We start from the raw sequence: 23,692 nt of genomic DNA, 5'->3' as shown, positions 1-23,692 counted from the left end.
TGTAGAAAAATCTGATGACATAAGGGTCCTCATTATTAAGATATGACTGACAAATAAAAATTGTATATATTTAAGACACACAGCATGTTTTGTTATATGCATACACTGTCAAATCATTGCCACAATCAAGCTAATTAACACATTGGTCACCTCACATAATGACTGTTGGCGGAAAGGGATGCGTGTGGGTGTTAGTGATAAAAACATTTGAGATCGGGCACCTGGGTGGCTCAGTGGTTGAGCATCTGCCTTTGGCTCAGGGTGTGATCCTGGGGTCCTGGGATCGAATCCTGCATCGGGCTCCCCACAGGGAGCCTACTTCTCCCTCTGCTTATGTCTCTGCCTCTCTCTGTGTGTCTCTCATGAATAAATAAATAAAATCTTTTTTAAAAAATTGAGATCTATTTTCTTTGCAAATTGCATCAATATAGTACATTGTTACTATCTATAGTCACCATGCTATATGACATTAGGTCTCGGACTTCTGCATCTTATGGCTGAGAGCTTATAGACCAGCATCTCCCATTTCTCTCATCTCCCAGCCCCTGATAAGTACTCTTCTACTCCTATTACTATGAATTTGATTTTTTAAAAGATTCCACATGTAAGTAAGATCATGCAGTCATTTGTCTTTCTGTGCCTGGTTTATTTCCCTTAGCGTAATGTCTTCCAGGCTCATGTGTACTGATGCAAAAGGCAGACTTTCCTTCTTTTATAAGGTTGAGTAGTATTCCATTGTGTCAAAACCAAGTTATTTTTTTAAGATTTTATTTATTTATTCATGAGAGACATAGAAAGAGAGGCAGGGACACAGGCCGAGGGAGGAGAAACAGGCTCCAGGCAGGGAGCCCGATGCAGGACTTGATCCCAGGACTCCAGGATCACGCCCTGGGCCAAAGGCAGACGCTCAACCACTGAGCCACCCAGACATCCTAAAAACCAAGTTTTTGAAAGGATAAGTGGATGTTCACATTTTTGCTGTTTAGAATTGCAGAGAATGAAAAAATAAAGTCCGATTGGGGGAGAAGGATATATCAAGATGCATTTGCATTGCTACTAAAAAGAATAAAAGGGAACTTGCACTTACTCATCTTTTTTGTTCTCTAGTTAAGGACATGTCTAAACATAGCCAATAAAATGAAATGCAGAGCAGCTCATATGGTTCGTTCAGTTTTTCATTATAGATAATTACTTTCTGTCCATTTATCATTATCTCACTGACTCAGACCAAAAGATTGCCACTTGCTTCTTTCCCTTTTGTCACTGCAATTATTTGGCTACGTGAAGTGAATATAATATCCTTCCGTCGTGTAGAGGTATTAAATTAAAAGTGTGGAGGAAAAAAAGTGTAGAGGTATTACATTTTATTGACAATTACTACTCTAAGTCAGTACGTGTTAAGTAACTCTAGAGCACCCATCTCTTCATTTTTCTGTCAAGGTTGACACCTCCTTCCTACAACTAGACATTTTAAACAGATTTAGCCAGTAATCAGAAAATAAAATAGCAATTGTAATGCGAGGAAAAAATAGTAATATATATATATATATATATATATATATACACACATATATATATATACACATTCCTATGTATCTATGTATATATAGGCATCCACAGAATTTTCCTAGCCCATCATCAAAGGTTATATAATCCTTAGCTTGCTTGCTGAACTGAATATTATATATAGCTTTTACATGCCTATTGTCAGCTTTTAAAAAGACTGCCAACGTCCTACTTCTGGGAACTGAACCTCTCAGCCAAGCCACCACATTCTCACACCATGAAATAAAGCAACGTTAAGGGTTTCACTCATTTGTTTTAGGTTAAGTAAGGACCGAGAGGAAACACACTTAGCTCAGGCAGCGATGCAGTGAACAAAATGTCACTTCTTTTACACGCTGCCCTTGTCACTGTTTCCCGGGATGGTTCTGCTTGTGCATACGAAATGTGGAAATAAACGCTCCCACCTTCAGGCTGTCTGAATGAATACGGCTCATGAATCTGTGTTCATTTTGAAAAAGATAGGCATTGTTTCAGCCCTCGGCCACCAAGGGACCATAATGCCGCCTTAAGTGTGCAAGGCAGCTCCAATGCAAGAAGTTTCTGCTGCTGTCCAAGGCACGTGAAGCCTGAAAGCTATTGGCAGGCTAACAACCCTTGCAGAGAACATGGTTGCAAAGCATGGAGTCCTTTTGTTTTGTTACAAAGTCCAAGTTTACTCAATATCTCACTGAGTTCTCTTTTGATATTGTCTCTTAACCACCCTACACGCGTGCACACACACACACACACACACACACACACACACACAGAATTTGGAAGCTGCCAGAAATTGCAGATCGGATTTAGAGGACTGCACAAACTACTGCTGGACCGAGTTAATGGGGCTCCTCACCCGCTAGGCTTGGACAGTGATGCTCCAAGTCATTAGCATGTCTTCTGTTTTTGGCAAGCTCCCCCTGGTAGGACTGGGCTTCCAAACAGTCAGAGCCAGAATTTGTAGCAGCAGCACTTTCTGCCTTCCACATGAATGACCAGAGCTCCCAAAGCTGGCAGATTGGTGGCTGCTCCTAACACTAGACCCTTTAGATAGAAGAAAGGGCTGGCATTAAGTACTGTGAATTGATTACATATTCTTTATTCTTTCACAAGTCCTATTTATTAAGGGCTCTTAAAATATCTGGCACTGATTTTGGCATTTTGTGACGGCCCTTACATCTGAGTTTTATGTAGCAACTCAAAGAGCTATTCAGTTCCTTGTTAGAGCCAAACCCCCTGACAGCAAGCCGGGCCTTGACTACATTATGTACTGTTCAGCAGATGGAGTTTGGGGATTCCTGTGAAATTGTGAAACAAAAGCACCGAGACACAACAGGACAGAACTAAGAAGGAAAAACAGATAAATATATCCAAGGAACAATGAACAACACAGGTAGCGTTAGTGTTAAGTTAAAAAAAAAAAAAAGATGACAAGTAAGAGATTCTGGATTCATAAGAGAGTTGGAGTTTTTCATTGCTAAAGAGTTTTTTTTTTTTCATTGCTAAAGAGTTTTAAGAATGATAGTATTTTATGAGAAAAAAATTAAAATGGAACAACAAGGACAAAAAAATATTAAAAAGAACATCGCTTGACTGTAAATTCAGTCCAAGATGTTCCAGGTATTTCCAAACATTTCATGTTTTAATTGGCTTCCCAGGGCTACAAGTCACATCCACTTAATCTTGTATTGATTTTCTAAGATGCTTCCTGTTACCATGACTACCCCAATCAATTAACTTCTTATAAGGAGCAAGATAATTTTCTTTCTTGTGTCTTTCCAATGAGGACTGAATAATTTATTTCCACAAAAATATCTGATGTTGCCTCTTATCTATCAAGGAACTACATTATGTTGGTAAAAATGTTGGAGGCCTTCCGCTTAAAAAAAAGTTTACAGATCCCGTACAGAGAAAGCATACAGAATTGCCCTGGACCATATATCACGAGTGGCTTATCAATCTGTGCTTGTGTTGATAAAAATTCTCTTTGGCTATGGAAAATTGCCTTTCATGTGGCCTTTATCATATTGAACTGAGAGGCTGGCAATCACTCAAGGAGGATGTTCACGGGGAAGAAGAAAATGGTTCTGCCACAGGCTAGCCATTCGTGACTTCTTAAACACAGCTCTGGAAACAATAGAAACAAGATCCAGGAAAGATATTGGTCTTTTGAGTCAGGCGACTTGGACTCAAGCCCTTAGGTCGTTTGAGAAAATTTGGGTAAGTCTCTTAAACTCCCTGAAGTTTCATTTCCCATCCTACAAAATGAGATCAATCTAGTTAGCTCCATGGTGGTATAGGGCTCTCTAAATCTAACGTCTCTATCCTTCTATCCAAGTCCTTTCTTCTACTCAAAATATCTTTCCAAAGCAAAGGAGTGACCAGGCCCACTTGCCTGTTCCAACCCTCCCAATTTGTGTGGAGATAGAGGCCAAACCACATAGGATGCCATCCTCCATCCCAGCCAGCCTTTCTTGGCTCATCTCTGGTCATTTGCCTCAATTCACTTCTCAGACTAGCCACCTCAAAACAGATTTATCATATAGCTTCAACGTCTTACAGCTTTATGTTTGTTCAAAGCACTTCCCCCAAGGTTTTCCTGCCCCAAACGTTCTTCCTATCCTTGTCCATTTAGCAAATTCTTGCTCATCCTTCCAGGCCACGGATATCCCCACAATTGCCACCTTTCCAGCTGTGCCTGGAGTTTCTCCCCGCAAAAAACAAAAGATTAATTTTCACCAGGTGAAACAATCTCATTTTTCATTTGGCTTCCAACATGAAAAAATATTTTACCCACCACCTAACATAAAAACATCTAGATGCTACTTAACCACACAGCGAAGTGATTTTTTTTAAAAAATGCAATCTGTGTATTGATAACCTAAGCATTAAAGCAAAAGATGGTGTTATTCAGATTCCTAATCAGCTTTAAATCTAAATAGTTTAATTAGTCACTGAATTGTGAGAAAACCAGCACATATGCAGAAAAATATGCCACCTGACAAATGAGCTTATCCACATCAATTACTTTGAGCATTGCTATCACCTGTTAGGTACAAGATGTATCATTTTGAATGTAATACTTTAAAATTGGTATAAATGAACAGACTGAGATTCAAACAAAATAATGTAATTTGCCCAAGTATTTAGTATGTAACAGGCTTGTCATCCAAACCCAGTCCTATCTGCCTCTAAAGCCCATTCTACTTTCACCTTTTCAGCCTGCACTTTGATCACAGGTAGGTCTTAAAAGCAATGGTTTTAGGATGCTATCAGATGCTACCTCTAGCCAAGTCATTCAAAATACTCATGCCTGAGAAAAAAGAGGTTGGTGTGTGTATGTAGACAGGTTATACAACCACCTAAAGAAGAAAAAAGATGGAGCCTCTTGAAAGCACAGTTACATTATCTTATTAATAATATATATCATTAAAGAGAGTTTTCTTCCTGGCACTAGACCCATTGGTGGCCTTTCTTATTTTGAGCTCAATTCCTTAGAATATTTTTTATGTTTGTCAAACTAAAAGTATCATACTATAGCATGATGATAGCATGATAGAAATTATCACTGAGTTATTAGAAATATCCTCATCTCTTAATTTTCCTGACTGGCTTCATTGGAAGGGGTTTACTATTGTGGTAGTACTGGTAGTCTTGGTGATGGCACAACCTAAAGTTTCGTATATATCTTACTTCAAACATTTCTTGGTGTTACATTAATCTCAAAAAAAGTTTATTGATGCTTCACATGAAACATATCAACATGCAACAATGCTTCTCACAGAGCATATGCGAAGTAAAACAGAGTAGTGATTAGAAAAGTCATAAAATGTTACCCCAGTAGCAGACAAACTAGGAAATCACGCACATCTCAATAAATGGAACATTGTTAGCACATTCTCTATTGTTATTTGGAGTTACTATTATTTTTTTATCTAGATCTAGACGTAGATATAGACACAAGATAGACACATTGATTCAGAGCATTTAAAAAATCAGTTCAAACTGGAGAAAAACTGGAATTAAAAGGTTAGTAACTGGGCAGCCCGGGTAGCTCAGTGGTTTAGCGCTGCCTTCAGCCCAAGGTGTGATCCTGGAGACCCGGGATCAAGTCCCATGTTGGACTCCCTGCATGGAGCCTGTTTCTCCCTCTGCCTGTGTCTCTGCCTCTCCCTCTCTGTCTCTCATGAATAAATAAATAAAATATTTAAAAAATAAAAGGTTAGTAACAGGGTGGCTCAGTTGGTTAAGTGTCTGCCTTATGGCTCAGGTCCATGATGTTAGGGTCCTGGGATGGAGCATGGAGTCGACCTCTCCCTCTCCCTCTGCCCCACCCCTGTTCATGCTCTGTCAAGTCTCTCTATCAAATAAATAAATTAAATATTTGAAAAATAAAATAAAGGTTAGTAACATGTCAAATTTATTTCCCAGAAAGAGTTCCTTTCTTTTAAGTGGCTTCCCAGTTGGCCACCAGGGGAACTCAACCTCGCTTGCTCAGTCTGGGTCTTGGAAGAATGGAAAGGGACTGAAGCATTCCAGGCCTGCCCTGCTGAGGAGGGGATGTCTCCCTCTCCAACATAAACACAGAGACTTAAACTGACTACAGATCCTGTCATGCTGACACTTAGCACTTAAAAGAAATTCTGATAGTGGCCACAGCTAATGGGGAAGCTTCTAAACGTGTCCCAGTTGTCAGTATCCCTCCCCTGGAATGACTGACAATGCTACTATTACAGGACTTCACACAGCATGTAAGTTGGCAAATAGCAAGATACCAAGTCTATTCTTGAGACTTCTTTTTCTCCAATCTCTTACAAATAATATGAGGCCTCCAGTTCTTCATGTAGCTGAAGGTTTGGCCTATCGCTTGTGCAAAAAGAGAATGGTAGATTAAATTTTTAAAAAATATATAAAAGGCTAGATTACTATTCTGTGCTAAGTAACACGGTTGTGGTAACCAATTTTCTTTACAAAGCAAAGGATGCTTTGTACACTGCTGGCAAGGGAGCAGATTAGGACTGATTCTATGTGATGTACACATTTCCAAACATGCTTATCCTGTGTCCTCTCCCAACCCCCATTAACTGCCTCTATGGAGTTTTAAAAAAGATGTTGTTTAAGAGAAGACAGGAGCAAGGCTGACTCACCCAGAGCAAGTCAGGAAACCTGCACCAGGGAAAAGCTATGTAGAGAAAAGGATCAGTGTGCCTTATTCACTTCACAGGCATAATCCAAACTGTGAATTGAATTTGGTTAAGATGTCCTGCTGCCTGGAGAAGTGGACCATTTTTAGTGAGTCATCAGCCATCAATTTAGGTGCCTACAGACACAGTCAGAAATTACTATAGAACAGAGATCTGGATAATTTTGGCTATTCAACATAAAAAAATAAAGTCTAGCATTCTGGCCTAATGAATGACAGAGATATAATTAGCCATTTTAAAACAAGTGATATTTTCAGCAGTAAAAGTTACAAAAATTAACTGTTGATTTGCAAACTTCTAAAATGCATGTTGAATATATGGAGAACAAATAGCAATTAATATCACTGGAGGGTTCATTTGCAAAGTTTTGAAAGAATCGAAAATTTATTCCATAGATATTGTATGTGAAATATGATAAACTACAGAGAGAGCAGAAGAAAGACATCCTAAAATTTAAAAAGAAATAGTCAATAGTAGGTTTATGACATGTCACTAATTAATAACCATTGATTTTTCATTTTATAGTTCCTAACCAGTTCTTCACTGGAAGATGCACCATTCCTATGTAAATTCCATATGACAGCCCTTCCACCAAAACAACAACAAAAACCCCAAGTAAGTTTAGAGAAGTACTGGAGGGTATTATGCTGAGTGAAGTAAGTCAGTCGGAGAAGGACAAACATTATATGTTCTCATTCATTTGGGGAATATAAATAATAGTGAAAGGGAAAATAAGGGAAGGTAGAAGAAATGTGTGGGAAATATCAGAAAGGGAGACAGAACGTAAAGACTGCTAACTCTGGGAAACGAACTAGGGGTGGTAGAAGGGGAGGAGGGCGGGGGGTGGGAGTGAATGGGTGACAGGCACTGGGTGTTATTCTGTATGTTAGTAAATTGAACACCAATAAAAAAAAAAAGAAAAAGGAAAAAAAAAAAGTTTAGAGAAGTAGTTCAAAACAGTGATTCCAAATCATAGATATCAAAAGACATATTGATTGCCTTTTTCTTCTTATTATTATTCATTCATGAGAGACAGAGAGACGCAGAGACACAGCCAGAGAGATAAGCAGGCTCCCCACAGGGAGCTCAAAGTGGGACTCAATCCTGGGACTCCAAGATCACACCCTAGGCCTAAGACAGATGCTCAACCACTGAGCCACCCAAGCGTCCCTTGATTGCCTAACAGTTTTCTGTGCAACATGAAACATATTCCCAATCTACCAGGTTAAATAGCTAATAATTAAAATCCAAAATGTGCTCTTTGTTCTGATTATCAAGATAAAAAAATCTCAGGTCATCATCAATATTTATGCTTAGTCATAGTGAGGTTTGCCCCCAGTATTACCAACTCTGTCTGTTAAAAGGTCCACATCTTTCAACTTTTCTTCTATCATCCTTCGCCCAGTGTTGTAATATTGGGGCTTAAAAATTATTTTAAAAAATATTTTTGTTATTCTTTTTTTAGTAAGATATTTTGTTATTCTAACATATTAGCTAAGAGAGTCAAATGCAAAAGGCTGAGAAACTGGGTAATTTGTAAATCTTTACCTGAAGGCCTTCAATAGCCAGTCGCAGCATGCTTGGTGTAAGTTTGGAGGCTTGCTTGAAGGTAAAGTTACTCCAGTCTATGATCAAAACAAATCCATTGACTTGAAGCTCAGGATCTTCAATCATGGCTTCTAAAGAAAGTAAGATGGCACGCAAAATATCCACCAGCGTGTACCTATCAGCAACAGAAATATACTGCATTAAATCTAACAACCACTTTCCTCAAAACTATAGAAATTGTTTAGCACACTGAAAATTCCCTTTAAAATACCTCAGGAGTCTGAAGATAATTTTGTTTAGAAATCTCCTAAGAAGAAATTTACCAGCTGCACTTCAGGGACATATTAGAATTTAACGTGTATCCTACCAAAACAAACGAAAATGCTCTTGAAAATATTTTGTTTCGTATTTTACAATCATTTCCTTTACCTCCAGGCCTTCCTAGGATTTTCTAAAATCTCACCTTAACTATCCTGAAAATTAGGCATCGTGCTTTCTGAAGCAGCTCAAGAATGGCCTCAGTAATACTGACATTTCACACCTTGACATTTGGAAAATTTGAGAATGAGATTTGAAGGAGTTTCACCAATAAACACGAATACTAGGGTTAAACAGCTATGGTTAAAAGTTTTAGTATATTTTAATTACTCGTATGGAGTTTATATCATAAAGATGCAATTAAAGATAGAAGGGTATGTGATTGAGTCTATATCTTTCTCAACCTCGCACCCTAGTGCAGTGCCTGGCATGTTGTAGGAACCCAATGAATGCTCTTTGCATTCCTGTAAAATGGGAGTAGACGAGAGTGCAAAGACACTAATTATAATGTAAGATACTGCCTCAGCGAAGGCAGAAGGAAGAACAAAGGAAAAAGCCAAATGTGAGAAGTATTTTAGAGGGAAACTTGTTAAAATTCGATACTTAGACACAGAAACTAAGATTGAAGGAAGAGTAAAGGAAGACACAAAGATTCTCTAGCTTCCATGCCTAAGTAAATGGTAAAATCTTTCATCAAAATCAATAATGCAAGACAAGGAGACAGTTGGGAGATGGTGGGAAATGTAGAGTTTGGAATAAAACCCACTGCATCTAGAAGTATGTAGACCATCCAGAAAGATATATTAAGGAGACATCAGAAAAAGTAGACCGTAAACTGACGTGAAAGCTGGAGGGAGAAAATTCCAGAGTCAAAAACATACAGAGCCTAAGTTCAAGTAAGTGAAGGAGGTCATGGAGTCACAGCTGAGAAGCAAATCAGAGTGTTATTCAAGAAAGGAATCCCAGCATTTCAAGAGGAATAAACAAATTTATAAAAACGCTAACATTTCAGGGTTTTCCCCTCAGATATTCAGGTATAGACATCTAGGAAACACCAGACAAAGAAATCTTGAAAGAAATCAGGTGGGATGGGGGGGGGGGGTGGAGGATTAGGAGTAGAAATCCCTAGCACGGAGTGGAAGTGATGGGCTCACCAGGAAAACAGTATGAGGTAGTGAGCACGTATGAGGGAGGAGTTCCATTTTTTTTTTTTTTTTTTTTTTTTACTTCTAAAAACATTTGGAGGCGAATGGAGAAAGCACAGTAGTCCAGAAAGGAACTTCAGGCAACTTTTCAGTTGCTCTGGGTCTCATTTCCTCATCTATAAAATCAGTAGTTTGGAATACAATCCCCTTGGGATCCCAGCATTACTCAGGCATAGGGCATGGTGTCAGAAGACTTCAAGATGGAATCTCTTCCCTGTCCCTCATTAGCTGTGTGGTCCTGGACATGTCATTGATCTATACTTCTGAGTATATGAAGAAATGGAAGTGCCCTCATATGAAAAAATGGGAGCACCTGTAATTATCTTATTCTATCTCATTGGCAGTAGGGAGGTGAGGTGGGGATGGGGAGGAAAGTCAAAGACATGATTCACGTAAAAGCACTTCCACAGTGCTACGTATACAGCAAGTGTTCAGGTAATGTTGGTTGGAATACAACAGAACATACTTTTTTTTTTGTAAGGGTAACACATAGACACAGAGTACTAAGAAGGATATAGTCGGAACTGAAGGCTATTTGTACATTACACTTAAAAACTGATGATCTTTAGACAGCTTATTACTCTTATAAAAGGCAAGGACTGAGAGATAATTTTTAAATTTTTGGAAGGTATACAGCATATTTTAAGGATATAGCATCCTTAGGCCTATAAAATACTTCTGAATACATAAGATAATAAAATTTTGTGTAGAGCTCTATTATCTATTTGTCTTTAAACCTGTAAAATATATATAGCTGGATACCTTTATTTGTCACTCCATGGCTGGCTTATCTCCTTTATAAATATGATGGCCTAACCCAGTGTTATGACAAAAAGCCTATAAATCTACACAGACTGGAAAGATGGCAGAAGAAGGCTGCATTTCTGATTTAAATTGAGCCACCTCTTTAAAAAAATATATTCATTTTAGTTCCTGACATCCACAATAATAGTATGGTAATAAAAAAAATTTTAATTAGAAAAGCCCAATTTAGCATTTCTCCCCACTTTTACGTTACCTATAGGAACACCAAAGAGCATTAACACCAAATAGCATGAAATAAATTTGAATCTGAAATCAGCTTTGGAAGGATGATGTATTATATTCAGTGAGAACAAACCATAGCACCAGTAAAGGCAGAAATCAAGATGCAAGGTATCTTAAATAACACACTTCACGCATGGTTTTTCAAAACTGAGGCCAAATCAAGAGAAAAATTTATAGACGTTATCAGCATTCCCAAGGAAATATAATAAGGCAAATCCCCTGATCAGCAAAGGAGAAAATCAGGTTTGCAAAGTTTTCAAGTGTAAACCTCACCAAGTTTTTAAATGTAATAGCTTTCTTCAAAAAGAGAATCCTCTGATCTTTATAGAAATCATTTTGGTGTCCAAATTGAAGCAAAGAAACATTAAAACATCTCAGCTGACTGCATTCAAAGGGCAGGTCAAAGCCACTCTTGACATTCTAGTCCCCTGTTGTCAAACATGTCACATCGCTACCATTAGCAGCTCAGCAGGCTACTCATAAGCAGAGCATTAGGACATGAGATCTTGCCAAAGTCTGTAAAATATCTCCCAAAGAAATGGAGGATTTTATGAATTTTATATCTTCAGGAATCCTACTGTCATTCTTCTTCTGTTGGAAATTATCTTTACCTGTTATAATCTACAAACCTGAGGCCACCGCAATGAGTACCTTGGTGTTTGAGGCCTCCTTCCCAACTGTAGGAGCTCCACCATTGCTATTCTTCCCTTGTATGTTGGAAGAAAGCCATAAATAACAAACTAGCACATTAATGCAGCTCTTGACTCTTGACGTTGCTTCCCAAAACATCATCAAGTAAAGCCTGAATCTGAAATCAACTTGGAGAGGATGATGCATAGCCTGGAGTAAGAAGAAATACCAACACCGGTAAGGAATTTTACAACTGGGACACCAGACTACCCAGACCATTGCTCTTGAGAGACAGTGGAGCTGCGAAGCTATGTAAATACCGTCTGGAGGAGACTGACACCTGTATCTGTGGTTCACTAGCCATCCAGTCAAGAAGAGCAGGGCAGCTTGCTCGCTGCCTCTGGCCCTGCAAGGACAGGGGAAGCTCAGCGGCCTGTGCTCCCCTGGGCCTTACAGAGAGGCGTCCCCTACCATTTACAATCCATGCAAAGAGCAACCTAAATCACAAACAGGTCATTTCCTTCCCGTTCCCCAGCCTTTTCCTTCAGCCTGACAAGGAAAAACTGGCACCTGGGCAACACACTGAACAGCACCACGCCAGGAAATTTCCCTTTGTCACTAAATCAATCAGCTAAGTCCTTCGTTAAGGCTGCCCCACCCCTCAGTTTTCATTAAGCCACGTTTCTCCCATCTGAAGCACTTCCTATTAGAAGGGTGCTGAGGGGAAGACAAAAGGCCCCAAATCGCCTCTCTGATGCCTCATGGTATCATCAGCGCTAGGGCTGACGGACCTATCTAGGTGTTGTATCTTACTGAGTGCTAATAATAATAAAAATAGCTTCATCTGTGTCATCATTGAAGATTTCCAAGGCGATTTCAAGTGCATGATCTTAAACTCAAAACAAGCCCAAAGTCCCTCTGCTGGCTCTGCTCCTATTATTTCGGAGATAAGGGCACAGGGTCTCCAAGAATGTGAATGGTTTGCCCAGAATCGGCAGGGGAGCCTACAGGAGAAGCCAGGTCTTTGGTTTCTCTTGCACTTCCCAGGGTACCTGGGTTCTCTTGCACTCCCCAGGGTACCTCACCCCCAGAACACCCATGAATCGCTGTCCTGCTGTTTCAGGTCTCCATGGCCCGCATGTCCAAAGGCAGGGGAAGCCCATTCCCAGTGTGGCACCGTGCCAGGTTCCAGGGCATGCTTCAGCCTGGCCCCAGCAGCAGGCTTTGGTGAAGGAAAGCCAAGAAGACATTCATGAGTCTCAGTGGGAAGAGGAGAGGTCTACAAAGCCTACAGAGAATATGATCTCTGAACCACTCCTCTGTCTGGCTTCTATCACGGAGCTCAGATGATTAGCTGTCTGAGCCTTGCGTTAGTTTTACTGCTGTGGGGATGTAGGTGAGTGAGAACAAGTGAATCACCCAAACGGAAGCATCTACAGGAATAATGTCTTTCATCGGGGGGGGGGGGGGGGGGGGGGTGTAAAACAACATGCACCTACTGCCATCAGAATAAGATAAAATAAAATGAAACAGAACTGTGCTGGAAAAAAAACTGCAAAGGTCAAAAAGGCAGCTCTCCTTTTCAGGGTAGAAAGCAAACGTCTGCTGAGTGCAGTCCTTGTCTTTGGAAGATTTATTCTAGGAACTGAACTTTCTAATGATCTATGCTGACATTCATTCAACATTTTCTAAATGATAGATGCAGTTTTTTCCCCTCGGTTTGTTTTTCCCTAGACTCGTGCTGGTAACTGTGTGTACACACACAACACGTTTAACCAACTCACTTACTGGTTGTATGGTCATGAGCGAGGGTCTTAACTGACCAGCGCCTCACCTTCCTCATCTGCACAGTAAGGCCCACCTTAGAGGAATGCGATAGGATTTAAGAGATTAATTCTGTAAAGGGCTTAGAGGAGTGCCTTGCACACCACGCACGTTATAAAAGTATTTTAAACGAATTAATTAATTAATTAATTAATTAATTAAAATGAAACAATAAATAGTTGAATTCAAGTTACCAGAGAAGGCGATGCTCTCGAGGCACAACGCCAAAGAGGCCATGGCTGGCCCTTAGCCCTGAACTTCGATCAAGGGCAAACAGTACCCTCATTAAGCACTTAGAGTCTCTCTGGTAGTGATTTGACGCCTCATGTTTATTCTTCCCAAAGGTCATGTGTCCCTCGATGGTATAAACAACGTCTTATGCGTCTTTATTTGCCCCTTGGCACCTACTATAAAGTTCTATGTATGTAGCAAATGCTCAACTCAGGCGTACTTTTTTTTCAAAAATAATTTGAATTGAGTACTATTTGCTCAGTTTGTTATTTGATGTTATAAAGACTTGACATACAAGGACATCCTTTCCCTCCTGTCAGTAGTGTTGTCTATTATGTTAGTAAAGTATATGTACCTGCACTCAGTGAGGGAAAAGAGCCCAATCTTTCTCAGAATGGAGGAAATGTATTCATTTCCTAAGGACTACATTAATTTATTAACTGTTGGTCTCTGTTTTAAAATATCTTTCAACATTTCCTTTGAGGCATCCTTTCAGTGCAGTGTAGTAACCTCAGATCCTTCGCTTCTCTTCAATTTTGTTTAAAGTTGCATATCTAAAATGTGAACATAGCCCGGTTCAAGCCAGACCCCATCAACATCCTACTTTAAGGTTGGCACTCTTGGTCTTTGTGGTTATTTCAAGATTATTTCACTAATTACTGTATAATTGCCCCAGTTTCTAGGGACCGTCCTATTTTTTCCAGAAATTTGTTCCAATATTCCACTAACATTTGTCAGGACGTTTTTTTTTCTTTTCCATTTTCCATGGTATGAACCAAAGCATGGTTTGGAATGAGCTGCAGTTTCCAGAATATTTGTGAAAAGAGCCTCCTTATAGGAAGCAACACAGAAGCTCTGTGGGGACAGAAGTCCCATGGAATCCACACTTGCCATTTCCAGTTTTCACTGAATCTCAAAATCCACCCATAACACAGCACAACAATGCTTCCAGGATTTGAAGGGTGAGGATTCCTGAGCTTGACATGATATATAACACTGTAAAACAAAAAGTTGAAATATATTTAAAGAAAATAAATATAAAGTTTAATAAACAGGGACACAAAGTCTTCAAAAATGAGGCCTCAAAAGTAAGCCTATGTTCTTCTGGTGTTTTGGTTTTTGCTCTTAAGACTCCTGAGTATGAGTGTTTCTCCCTAATTATCTAGTTGATTACCCTTGATTATTCTTAGTAATTTTTACTGTATTTTGTTTTATTTGATTTTAGTGTACTTCCAGAGAAGAGTAAGACTTTGTGGCTGGGATTAAAACATATCTGTATAGTCTATGGCTATTTTAAAATTTTAATTTATTGTCAACATGACCTTCTTTCAATTTGGAGACTGACCACATTATTTGAATACATGGGCGCATAATCATAATTCAATCTGAACTTGCAGATGTCATTATTTCTTTTTTTTGTTGTTGTTAAAAAGCCACACAATAGGAACAAACAAGCCAAGCTGACAATAATATGTTTTGTAGGAAAATTCCAGGATACGTTAGAGAATCACAGCATGATGTTTGACCCGTGGCTCTTGCACCCCTTCTAGAGCTTCAGTATTATAAATGATAATCGATGTGTATCACAAGCCAAACATAATGCAGGATGGTCAGCACTTCTGAATTGCCTCTATATTAGGAATCATTTTGGTTTAACTGTATTTAATTGTTTTCCAATGGTTATTAACCGGATTCCAGATAAATGCTTGATTGATGTGCAAATATTTAGAGAGCTGCTTTATACGTCTAGTGAGGTAAAATACTACTTATGACCTACAGGCTGACTATCAGAATGCATGTCATCATTATGTTTCAGGTGACCCAATTTACTCATGAATATTCACAAGATTTATTTTCCAGTGAATTCAACCTCTCAGATACCTGCTCCTATGCTCTAGAGTCTAAACTGTGATCTACTTTCATTCCAAACTTCCTTCTCTTGAGACAGTATGATCTCTTCTTGCTTCACGTTACATGATCCTCATACGCTACCGTTGCAATCAGGGCGACAACTGAAGGTACCTGCTGAGTCCCAAGCCGGGCACTATCGTTCAGGAAGGAAATACAGCATGTAATGTGTGGAAAACTACTCCACCCTTAGTGAGCTGGCGTACTAAACAATTAATCGTTTTTAATTTTGAGGAATTCGCTCGTTTTCAGAAATTTATGTTAAACAATCTGAGAGAAATGAGATAAAACTGTATGAATCTTTACCAAGGTCCTCAACAAATGTACCATGAATCTCAACACATGTAATAAATCATCTGGCCCTGGTCTATCCTTTTTAGAACACCCACAGACCACATTGGAAGGCATTCTGACATTTCAGTATTTCAATTATTTTTTAGATATGTTGAAAGGCAGGTACACTGTAAACATTATTATTTTACTTTAGTCTTCCTGAAGATTCCATGTCTCCTATAAAAGATTTGGAAATGGTCCAATTCTTTGCCATAACCTGAAACTAACCTGCACCACACTGCAGTAGAAAGAGACACTATTTTATTTATAGTCACTATCTCACACACATTTACTGTTGCTAGTCTCCTGAGGAGCACAGAACACTGTCCTACAAATTTAACATAGGATAAAGTATATATCGGGTAACTTCCTACTTAGAATATTTTTTGATGCATAACTCACTGCAACAAATATCAATTAGCATTAACTCTGGTTCGCATGCTATTATAAATATGATAAGACCAAGATTTTGTCTTTTCTGTTATACAGATCAGTTATTTCAGAGGTCTTTACAAAATTTTTCAAAATTTCTTTTTTTTTTTTAATTTTATTTATTACAGTCACACAGAGAGAGAGAGAGGAAGGCAGAGACACAGGCAGAGGGAGAAGCAGGCTCCATGCACCGGGAGCCCGACGTGGGATTCGATCCGGGGTCTCCAGGATCACGCCCTGGGCCAAAGGCAGGCGCTAAACCGCTGCGCCACCCAGGGATCCCAAAATTTTTCAAAATTTCTTAAAAAAAAAATCTTGCTTTTTCCTTCGGGAAGTTGGAAATAGCCTGTTTTCCAAATAAAAGGGACACTTTCATTTCTGGAATTTCCCTGTGTAATCCTGGACATTCCCATCTATTGTTTCTTTAAAACAATGCTATTTTACTTTCTTAAAACAACACTACTTAAAAGAAAAAAAAAATGTTGAAAGCCAGGCAATTCACTGAACAACTTAAGGAAGGTGGTCAGAATTATGATCACATGTGCAGTCTTCTCAAGAAACCCAAGCTGTGTGGTCTGACAGGATGAGAGTGGGATAGGACTCACAGGACAGGAGAGGCATGGGGACCAAGAGAATTCGGCATGTGGCATGTCCACCTAACAGAACAGTAGTAAGGTAAACATGGAGGGAAGGAGGCACAGATTTCTGTAAAAGTAAGTGAGATAAGAAGGGGGGCTGCAGAGTGTAGAAAGGAAAGAGATTCAGACCCAAGGTAGGAAAAGGGATGGTGCTACCCTGATACTGGAAGGAAGGTACGGCCAGAAACCATCCTGCAGGCTTCAGGGCAGTTCTTATGCACATGTCCCAATGATAAAAGTCTAGAGAGTATGTCAAGAGGATAGAACTGTTGATCCACTAGTCCTTGTCACTGGATATATGCGGATCTGAGATGGGGGGCAGGTAGGAAGAAGGAAGGAATGATTTAGGAGGAATTTTAGACCAGCTCTAAATAACTCATATACCTTCTGATCTTGACAAACTATAACTTTTTGGTTATACATGTTTATTTCCAACTGCAGAAACAGAATCCACAATTTGTAGTCTATAAGTCCTGATAGAGTATTTGTACAGGGCATAGCTTCTCATTGTTAACCTCACATATATGAAATTCTAATGTCTAGGATTTCGTGTAGATTTAACAAAAAATGATTTTACATACCAAATAATAAATCATCTCCCATTATAGATTTCTAAGGAGCTAGATCTTCATGACCATACCCTTTATATGAAAGAATAAGACAGACAACTAAAACACAGTTCCTTTAGTAAATCTGGAGTCATCAACTGCCCATATACATGAGAACTATAAGTGACTTTCATCTTAATTAGTGAATATCAGTTCACTTATAAAGATAAGTGAAAAAAGTTCTGATCTATATGCACGTCTCTGAATGCAATCTGCCCCTCTATGGGTATCTTTGACAGACTCTGAGATATATTTAAATGTAAAATCTCCATAGCTCCCATTTCACTGTAGCTCAATCAACAGAATACCAATCTCACTGACATATATGGATTAGATTCTTTCTTGAATATTTTTTTTCAATTTTGATATATACAATAATTGGTTTATATGACCCTACAATGTACATCTCAGATGGATGGGAACTTCTTAAAGAGAAACTGTGGTCAGAAGGTAGCATTTCACAATCCTCTAAACTTTGCCACCCAATAAAAAGTAGAATGAGTAATCAAAATAAGGAATGGAACTCCATTCCCCCTCAGTAGCTAACTCTGTAAGTTTCTTAGCTTTATGATTCCTGAGGTAGTAATTTTCTTTGTATTTACCTAAAAGAAGTTAGAGTAGTTCTCAACTTAGACTCACAGGGAACAGGTGAATAACTAAAGAGTAAAACCCATTCATTTACAAAACAGTCTGAGAAGCCTTTCTAGAAAGCCATAAGATCAATAAGCTTTCTCAGTAACTATAAAAGTCTTTTACAATTGTTCCAGAGATGTTTTCAACTAACCAGATGCATCAAAAGTCACCATTCACAGAACTAAAAATACACCAATGTTATAACAACCAGTTCCTCATGATTCATAGTTCTGGTAACATTTTCAAGTCCCATGAAATATATTTAGCTTTGAACTTAATTGAAACTACCTTACACAAGACCCTTTCATAATTTGTTTATGTCTTTCAGTCTGAGAAAATAATTTTGATTGAGGCAGTGAAATAGTCCCCCTCTGCATTTGTCTGTTATGATACAGATGAAATAAGAATATAATTTCTCCTCCATTAAAAAGCAAGAGAGCTCAAAAAAAGTCTACCAACTACCATGTCTGAACATTTTTCACTTCCTCATGAAAGATGAAAAATCACTTCAGACAGGAAACACATTCCTTAGATTAGTGACAGGTGTAGAACGAGCACACCAGTCAGTCTTTATTTTCAGTGTCAGTAGGCATGCTCAGCGACAGAGGGTACAACTCTTCCTTCTCATTGAAGTGACACACATCATATTATTCCTTCATCTACACATCACCAAGCAGAAAAGTTCCCAAGCAACAAAACTACTTGATCTTGGTTGAATGCCAGGCTATTATTAAAAAATAAAACCTCAGTACTAAGGAGAGAAATGATGATGACGATGATGATGATGGTGATGATGATGATGGTGATGGTGATGATGATGATGAATCTAGCTTAAGAATTTCATTAGGAGGAAGGAGGAAAAGTTGTCTCCATCCTCATCCTCATTTCTCCACAGAACAGTAAACTTATTCAAGAGGTGAAAAATTTAGCGGCTTTATTTAGAAGTTGAATGCTTTTAGACTGCAGCACAGTGATATGGTTCAGGAAGCACTTAAAGCTGCAGTAGAGACTAGGTGCTCACTTCCTGAGTTTCAAAGGTAAAAATAAAAGCCTTACTCCCACCCCTAGATGACCCTCCCAGAACCCCAGTTTGTAGTTCCAATTTCTCTTTTTCCCCAGCCACATGAGCACAAACATCAAAGCTGTAAAACTATGACACTCAGGGTAAATTCTGGAAAATGGGAGAGTAAAAGAACCCCTAATACAAGTCTGAATTTAGGATTTACCTGCTCTGATCCCAGTTGGCTGCAAAAAGGACTAGAATCTTCCTGCCATAGTGGTCCAGGTTGGCCAGGCCCCCAGGGAAGCCATCCTTCAGAGCCTGCTTGATGCCAGGGTCCGTGGCCTTGAAGCTTTTGAACATGTCCAGGTTCTGCTGCCGGTACTCAAAGTACTGGGCCAGGAGGCGGAAGGCCTCAAAGTGATGAAACTTCCTGGCCCGCAAGAAGCGTAAGATGAAGGCATCATCTGTGCGCAGAAAGCCGATGTCCGGCCTGGTGATGACCATGTCCCTCACCTCCTGGATGTCCTGGTGCAGCGTGTCTGGATTCTCGTTGAGCTCCAAGCGAGCTTTCTCCAGGGTCTCGGGAGAGAGACCAGCTTGTAAATGAGTCATTGTTCCGCTTGTTCCTGAACCTTCCCTTCCTCTTGACTGTCCCGCGACAACACACCTGGCCTTGGCCACCACCGCGCTGCGTGCGGCCTCCGGGCCTCTCTGCAGCCTGCTTCCTCTTCTGCACAGGAAATTTTTTTTGTCTCGGTGTCGAGACTAGTACCCTGTTGCTCCTGCTTTCCCGCAGCTTCTTTTTTTTTTTTTTCTTCCCCTTCTGGGGGGTATAAACTTCTTTTTCCCACCTCTTAAAAAAAAAAAAAAAAAAGACGCCTCACTTTGGTTTCCTCTCCCCTCTCCCTTACAGGGATGCGGACCTGCGGAGGGCCCAGCACCCCCTGTCCTTCCTCAATCCTAACAGAATGCCCCGAAGCCCACCCTGCACGCTTGGCACTGATCCGGGGAGCGTCCTCTTCTCTTCCGAGATGTAACCACCACCGCCCCCGCGCACATCTCAGCCGCAGCTCCGCGCCGCTTCCCTGGTCCCCCCTGAAGGATGCGCCTGCCGGGGCCCGCGGGGGCAGTTCCGATTAATAATAAGGTGGCTCTCCGGCGCTGAGCTCCGGGGCGGGGAGGGAGCGTCTTCGGCAGAAAGAAAAAGAGAGAAAGGGAAAGAAGGGGGGGGGGGGGGAGGGCGGAGAAAGGAGCTTATTTTTCTTTCTGCTTTATTCCAAGAGGTTATTAAAAAAAAAAAAAAAAAGACGTTTGTAAGATTTTGTTTAAAGCGATTAGGTTCCAATTAGGCGGAGACGCTGCAGATCGCGCACCTTCCCTCCTCCCCTCCGAGGCAGACACAGGGTGATCTCAGAAGGCACCAGAAGGGTCTGCCCCCCCCCGCCCCCGCCCCAGCCCCAGCCCCACCCGCAACTTCGGCCTGCCTCCAGCCCTTTATTCCCACGGGGCTGTCCCGGGGGTGGGGGTGCGCAGGGAGGGCAGGGATCGCCCCCACCCCGGAGCTTCCAGAATGTGAGGGTGGGGTGGGGTGGGGTGGAGGAGGTGGAGCAGGGCAGCGGGGACCCAAACGGGAAGGTGCCTAGCTGCCCGAAGCCTCCTACCGGCAGCCCCGGGGGCGGGGGCGGGGGCGGGGGCGGGGGCTCTCCCCGGCGTCCAGCGGCGCCCGAGGCGGCGGCACCCACTCGGCTCCGCGGGCTGCAGCGCGGCGGCGGCGGGCGGCGGGGCCCCGGGCCCGCATCGCCCCCTCCCGGCCGGCGGGGTGGGGGTGGGGGTGGGGGTGGGGGTGGGGCCGGGGCGCGCCGACCTAGGGCCCCCCGCGCCCCAGGTCGTCGCCCCGCGAGGCCATTCGCGCCCCCGGGAGGCGGCTGGAGGCGGCGGGAGGAGGCCGGGCGGGAGGAGGCCGGGCGGGCGGCCGCCGCCTTTGTGCGCCGGGCTGCGGGGGGCGGCGGGGGGCGGCGGGGCTGCTGCGGGGGGCGCGCCCCTCCGGGCGGCTGCTGCTGCGGCTGCTGCTGCTCCGGCTGCGGCTGCGGCTGCGGCTGCGGCTGCGGCTCGGGCTGCGCGGCTCGGAGGACTCGGCTCTAACCACCCCAGCTCCGCTCGAGCTGCGACGTAAGCGCCCCCTCGGCTCGCGCGCGCACCCCGCTCCCGCCGCCCCGGCCCGGCCGCCACCCTCCGCCGCGTCCAAACAGACCGGCCCCGACCGCAGCCTCCTCCCGCCGCCGCTCCCCCGCAGGGCCCCGGGAGGGCGACACCTGGCCGGGCGGGGCCGCGATGCCCGGCCGCCTCCCCCCACCCCGCACCCCCCGTGCCCCCCCGCAGCACCCCCGTGCCCGCCTACGGTCCCCCCGCGCCCCCTCTCCTCCCCCCGAGGCCCCCCCGCGGTCCCCCGTGCCCGCCCGCAGCTCCCCCGTGCCCCCCTGCGCGCCCCCCGCGGTCCCCCGTGGCCCCCCCGTGCCCCCCCGCGCCCCCCTCCTCCCTCCGCGCCCCCCCGCAGCGCCCCCTCCCCAGGCCGCCCCCCCCTCCGCGCCCCGCGCCCCCCGCCCTATGGGGACGAGACCCCGAGCGGTCGGTTCGCGCCAACTCACCTTCTCCGGGCCCCCGGGCGACCGCGCCGCCGTGCAAAGTGTCCGGAAATCCTCGGGACTTCGGGCACTGCCTGTCGCCAGAAATGTTTGCTGTCGACCAGAGGAGCAGAGGGGTTCCAGAGCGCCGCGTGGATGACGAAACCTCCGGAGGAACTTCTACGAATAGTGTCCCGGCCGTAAGGCCCGGCTGCTGGAGTGCCAAGGACCACCTGGGCCCGCGAAAGGAAAAGGAAAAGAGTCCCAGAGGAAGGACACCCCTCGACTCATTTCTCATCTCATAATGAAGCAAAGGTTTCTGCAGACACGTGCGCTCGTTCCCCGGACTTGTATCCGTCTGCAGACTAGAATCATCATAAATGGATGTCTTGGGGCTTAAGGTGACTTCCAAGGGTTTGAGGGCAAGGAATGTTTTCTCTTTTCAACGCACAGCATGTATTCCCGAGGTGTCACGGAGAGCAACTTGGGCTTACAGACTAGATAGAACGAGTCCTAAATTCCAGTCTGCACAGTGCAGCCAGTGTTTCCTGAGCTCCACTGCGGGGTGGGCATTGCCCTGGGTTCTATGCGTAGAATAGGTGGTCTCCAAGCTGGGAGAACCTGTCCTCCCCGATGACCGTCAGAACACTCAGGGTACAGGTGCACACTTTTCGTTGTTCTTCAGCAATGGTGTTCACAAAGAGAAAAAAAAAAAAAAGAGGGAGGACAGACCTCTAGCATTTTATTAATTAAATTAGTGCAAAGTTTTGAAAGAAACAGAATAAGAGAATACATTACACACGCGCACAGTCATCATTCCCAAGGAATTTACACTTTAAGTAAGAAACTAACACACACTCGCTCACTCATTCATACACACCCATATATAGTATCCTTCTAGGACTTTATATAATTATGACTCTTCAAAAGCATTTTGAGTATAATGTGAACTATTAAAATAATTCGGTTCACAGTTTAAAAACCTTTGAAAAATTTATTTTTGGCCAATATTCTAGAACTTGAAGAAAATGTGTGTTCTTATGAACTGCAGCAAGAGGGTTTATAAAGAGATTTCCTTGATACGGAGAGACAGCGCTCCATAGACCTCTTGTATTTCTGAATGCCTCAGGCGCAGAGCATGAACTGTTGTTTTCCAGACTCTTCTCAAGGCTGTGTGTACAGTGTGTATAGTGCACAACTTTGGAAGGGAATTGGAAGCTAGGGATAGTAGTACCTCCATCCGAGTGTAAGGTTTGCTTCCCTGATCTCAAAGCTACCGTCCTGTATGTAATGCCACCCACTATGTGTACCAATATCTGACCCTCTTCTCTTAGGCTTGTAGGAATCCGGGCTCAGGAAACAAGCATGAAATATGCTGGTGCTTAGACTGCTTCTGTGCCTGAGTGATAAAGTTGTTTCTCTCTAACCCAAGGGTTTCGCAACTTCTTCTATGGCAGACATAAAACTCCGGCCAGCTAAAGTTAGCTTGCAAGTGGGGTTACATCTTAGAACCGACAGGTGCTTAAAAACCAATTACTTAATTTTGTTCTCTGAGACCCTTCTCAGCAGTAGAGCATATTTTTAGAAAGGAATAAAATTAAATTTGTTGGTCCAAGGTATGGTGTGGCTTATAGTTATTGATGATATTTTTATTATTTATCAATAATCATTGATTCAAATAAGATTCATTTTATTCTATCAATATGTCATGGAAATCACATCTATCATGCAGTAGGTCTGTTTGGAGTAGGTCAGGTAGGTAATATGCAAGAATTTTTTCATTATATTCACAAACTGTTAAGTCCTTACTCCAGTAATTTTACCACTAGTCTCTCTCTACTTTAACAATTGAAATCAGTTCTGAAACCAAAATAAATATACAGAGTAATCTAAGGGTTAAACAAGGTGTTTATCCAGATGACTTCAGAGCATTTGATTCCCATTCAACATTTATTTACTTGCCCAAA

The 23,692-nt window shown here is 42.3% G+C and overlaps 1 protein-coding gene across 3 annotated transcripts in view; it reads right to left on the bottom strand.

Annotated features, from left to right (window-relative positions):
* Positions 1–21,997, bottom strand: part of CLVS2 (clavesin 2) — an 89,544-nt gene extending 67,547 nt beyond the window's left edge. Inside the window, exons 1-4 of one of the 3 annotated variants that reach the window (XM_035705835.2) lie at positions 21,750–21,997; positions 20,089–20,292; positions 19,328–19,957; positions 8,295–8,469 (exon numbers count right to left, since the gene is read on the bottom strand). In XM_035705835.2, coding sequence (XP_035561728.1) covers positions 8,295–8,469; positions 19,328–19,716 — 564 coding nt within the window. In that variant the 5' untranslated portion in view covers positions 19,717–19,957; positions 20,089–20,292; positions 21,750–21,997. Of the gene's footprint in view, positions 1–8,294; positions 8,470–19,327; positions 20,293–21,749 lie in introns of all 3 variants that reach the window. The other 2 variants (XM_025422919.3, XM_025422921.3) reach the window with 2 other exon arrangements.
* Positions 21,998–23,692: the final 1,695 nt, after the last annotated feature.

This window comes from Canis lupus, chromosome 1 (assembly GCF_003254725.2).
Source record: "Canis lupus dingo isolate Sandy chromosome 1, ASM325472v2, whole genome shotgun sequence".
Taxonomy (NCBI): domain Eukaryota; kingdom Metazoa; phylum Chordata; class Mammalia; order Carnivora; family Canidae; genus Canis; species Canis lupus.
This window is presented reverse-complemented; position numbering and strand designations above follow the sequence as displayed.